At 52.8% G+C, this 1,919-nt stretch overlaps 1 protein-coding gene across 1 annotated transcript in view; it reads right to left on the bottom strand.

Moving 5' to 3' along the window:
- RRP7A (ribosomal RNA processing 7 homolog A (S. cerevisiae)) overlaps positions 1-1,758 on the bottom strand; it is a gene marked incomplete at its 5' end in the record, with an annotated part of 3,126 nt that extends 1,368 nt beyond the window's left edge. Inside the window, 3 exon segments of the mRNA XM_009695282.1 lie at positions 490-587; positions 1,232-1,355; positions 1,633-1,758. Coding sequence (XP_009693584.1) covers positions 490-587; positions 1,232-1,355; positions 1,633-1,758 — 348 coding nt within the window.
- Positions 1,759-1,919: the final 161 nt, after the last annotated feature.

The raw sequence follows: 1,919 nt of genomic DNA, 5'->3' as shown, positions 1-1,919 counted from the left end.
CCCCCCGCCCCAGCCTCTTCCAGTGCCTGACAACCCTTTTGGTGAAGAAATTCTTCCTAATATCCAATCTAAACCTCCCCCGGCACAACTTGAGGCCATTTTTCTCTTGTCCTATCCCTTGTTACTTGGGAGAAGAGACTGACCCTAACTTCACTACACCCTCCTTCCAGGTAGTTGCAGAGAGCGATCAGGTCTCCCCTCAGCCTCCTCTTCTCCAGACTAAACCCTCCTAGTGCCCTCAGCCGCTCCCCATCAGACTTGTGCTCCAGACCCTTCACCACCTTCGTTGCCCTTCTCTGGACTCGCTCCAGCACCTCAAGGTCTTTCTTGTGGTGAGGGGCCCAAAACTGAACACAGGATTCGAGGTGCGGCCTCTGTTCTTTCCACTTTCCCTTTCCACTAAGGCTGGGACATTGAGAGATCTTCTCTCTTCCTTTCTTTTCCTCAAACAAACTGCTGAGCTGGGTTCCCTCTTCAGCCCGGCCTCACCTCTGCTATCTTTTCATCATAGTCTTGCATGTAGGCATCCACCTCAGCCTTCAGCTCCTCCCGATCCACGACTGAGGCCGCGTAGCTGGCAATCCACTCTGAGACAGAGAGGGCAGAAGTCACGTTAGCCTCTGTTGGAAGCAAGCCCTAGTGTGATGCCTTTGCGCAGCTCTAGAGAGAACTGCCGTGGGGAAGGACACGCTCTGTTACCATTCCTGTTCAGCCTCCCCACTGCCACAGCCCAACCAACTGGCAGCCCAGGCCACAGCCAGTAAGCGATGACAAGAGCTTGCAACTTTCCCAAGCAGGAGCGGGCTAGCCCTAAGCCCAAGAGAGGCAACGTTCAGGGCTGCGTTCCTGTCAAGGGGTCACATCTGTAGTGCTGTCATCTTGACAGATACTTGGTGCCTGTTATTGAGTCTGGATCCCACTTTGAGGGCAAGAAGCAGCCAGTTTCTCTGAATCTATGTGATACTGAAAAGGTATCAGGAAAAATTGCCCTTTCATTGTACCAAGTGACCCCATTCTCCCATAGGGTCACTGGACCAGACTACAATGTCCAGTACAAGACGACTGCTAACCTTGTGAATAATAAAAGCAGGACAACGAAACACTGGACATCTCCCAGCTCAGTACAAAATGGTGAGAATTAATCTGGGACACGCAGGGGAGGATTCAGCAAGGAATGAGTATAGTTTTTCCCCGGCACGAGCTAGCAGGAAGATAGGCAGGGCTGACTTACTGCTAATGCCGGTTTTCACCGGGTGACTCTCTGTTGATATCAGCAAGGGACCTTCCTGTGACAGGGCCTTGGCTGCCTGGACACCAGCTGGTTTCCTGAACACCACGTATGCTACTTGAAATCCCTGAAAGAAAGACACCAAGGCCAGTCAGATACATCGGGGAAACTGGTGACGCAGCAAGGAGCTGCAATACAAATAAAATAAAAATCAAACCACAAGCTGCAGTGGGTTAGCAAAATAAAGATAACGTAAACTTAAATAAGTAATCACGCCACCCAATGCCCCCCTAAAATGGTTTCCCATATCTCACGTTCCAAATAGTACCATTCAGTGCTTGCAATCATCTTTCCCCATTCTCACCACTAAAGCATCAGCATTTCCCCTCCCCACCAAGCTTTACCGTTACAGTTTTGCGGTCGAAAAATTTGGAGGTCAGCGTTTCTTTTTTCTCTCCCTGCCCCGGCTTGTCACCCATGTCCACAGACGGGACATGCCCGCAGCGGCCGAAGAGCCTAGACAGAGCGCCCTCGATGCGGAGAACAGAGAGAACCAGCGGTACAGAGAAGCAGGAGCGATTCCTCTGCCCGCCCTCTCACGCCGGCACGGCCCCCGCCCCTCTCGGCCCACCGGGCTCCTTCGCCCACGGCCCCGCGCTCCTGAGGCGATGCCCTCGGTCTCCAACCCCTC

This window comes from Cariama cristata, unplaced genomic scaffold (genome assembly GCF_000690535.1).
Source record: "Cariama cristata isolate BGI_N322 unplaced genomic scaffold, ASM69053v1 scaffold23352, whole genome shotgun sequence".
NCBI lineage: Eukaryota > Metazoa > Chordata > Aves > Cariamiformes > Cariamidae > Cariama > Cariama cristata.
This window is presented reverse-complemented; position numbering and strand designations above follow the sequence as displayed.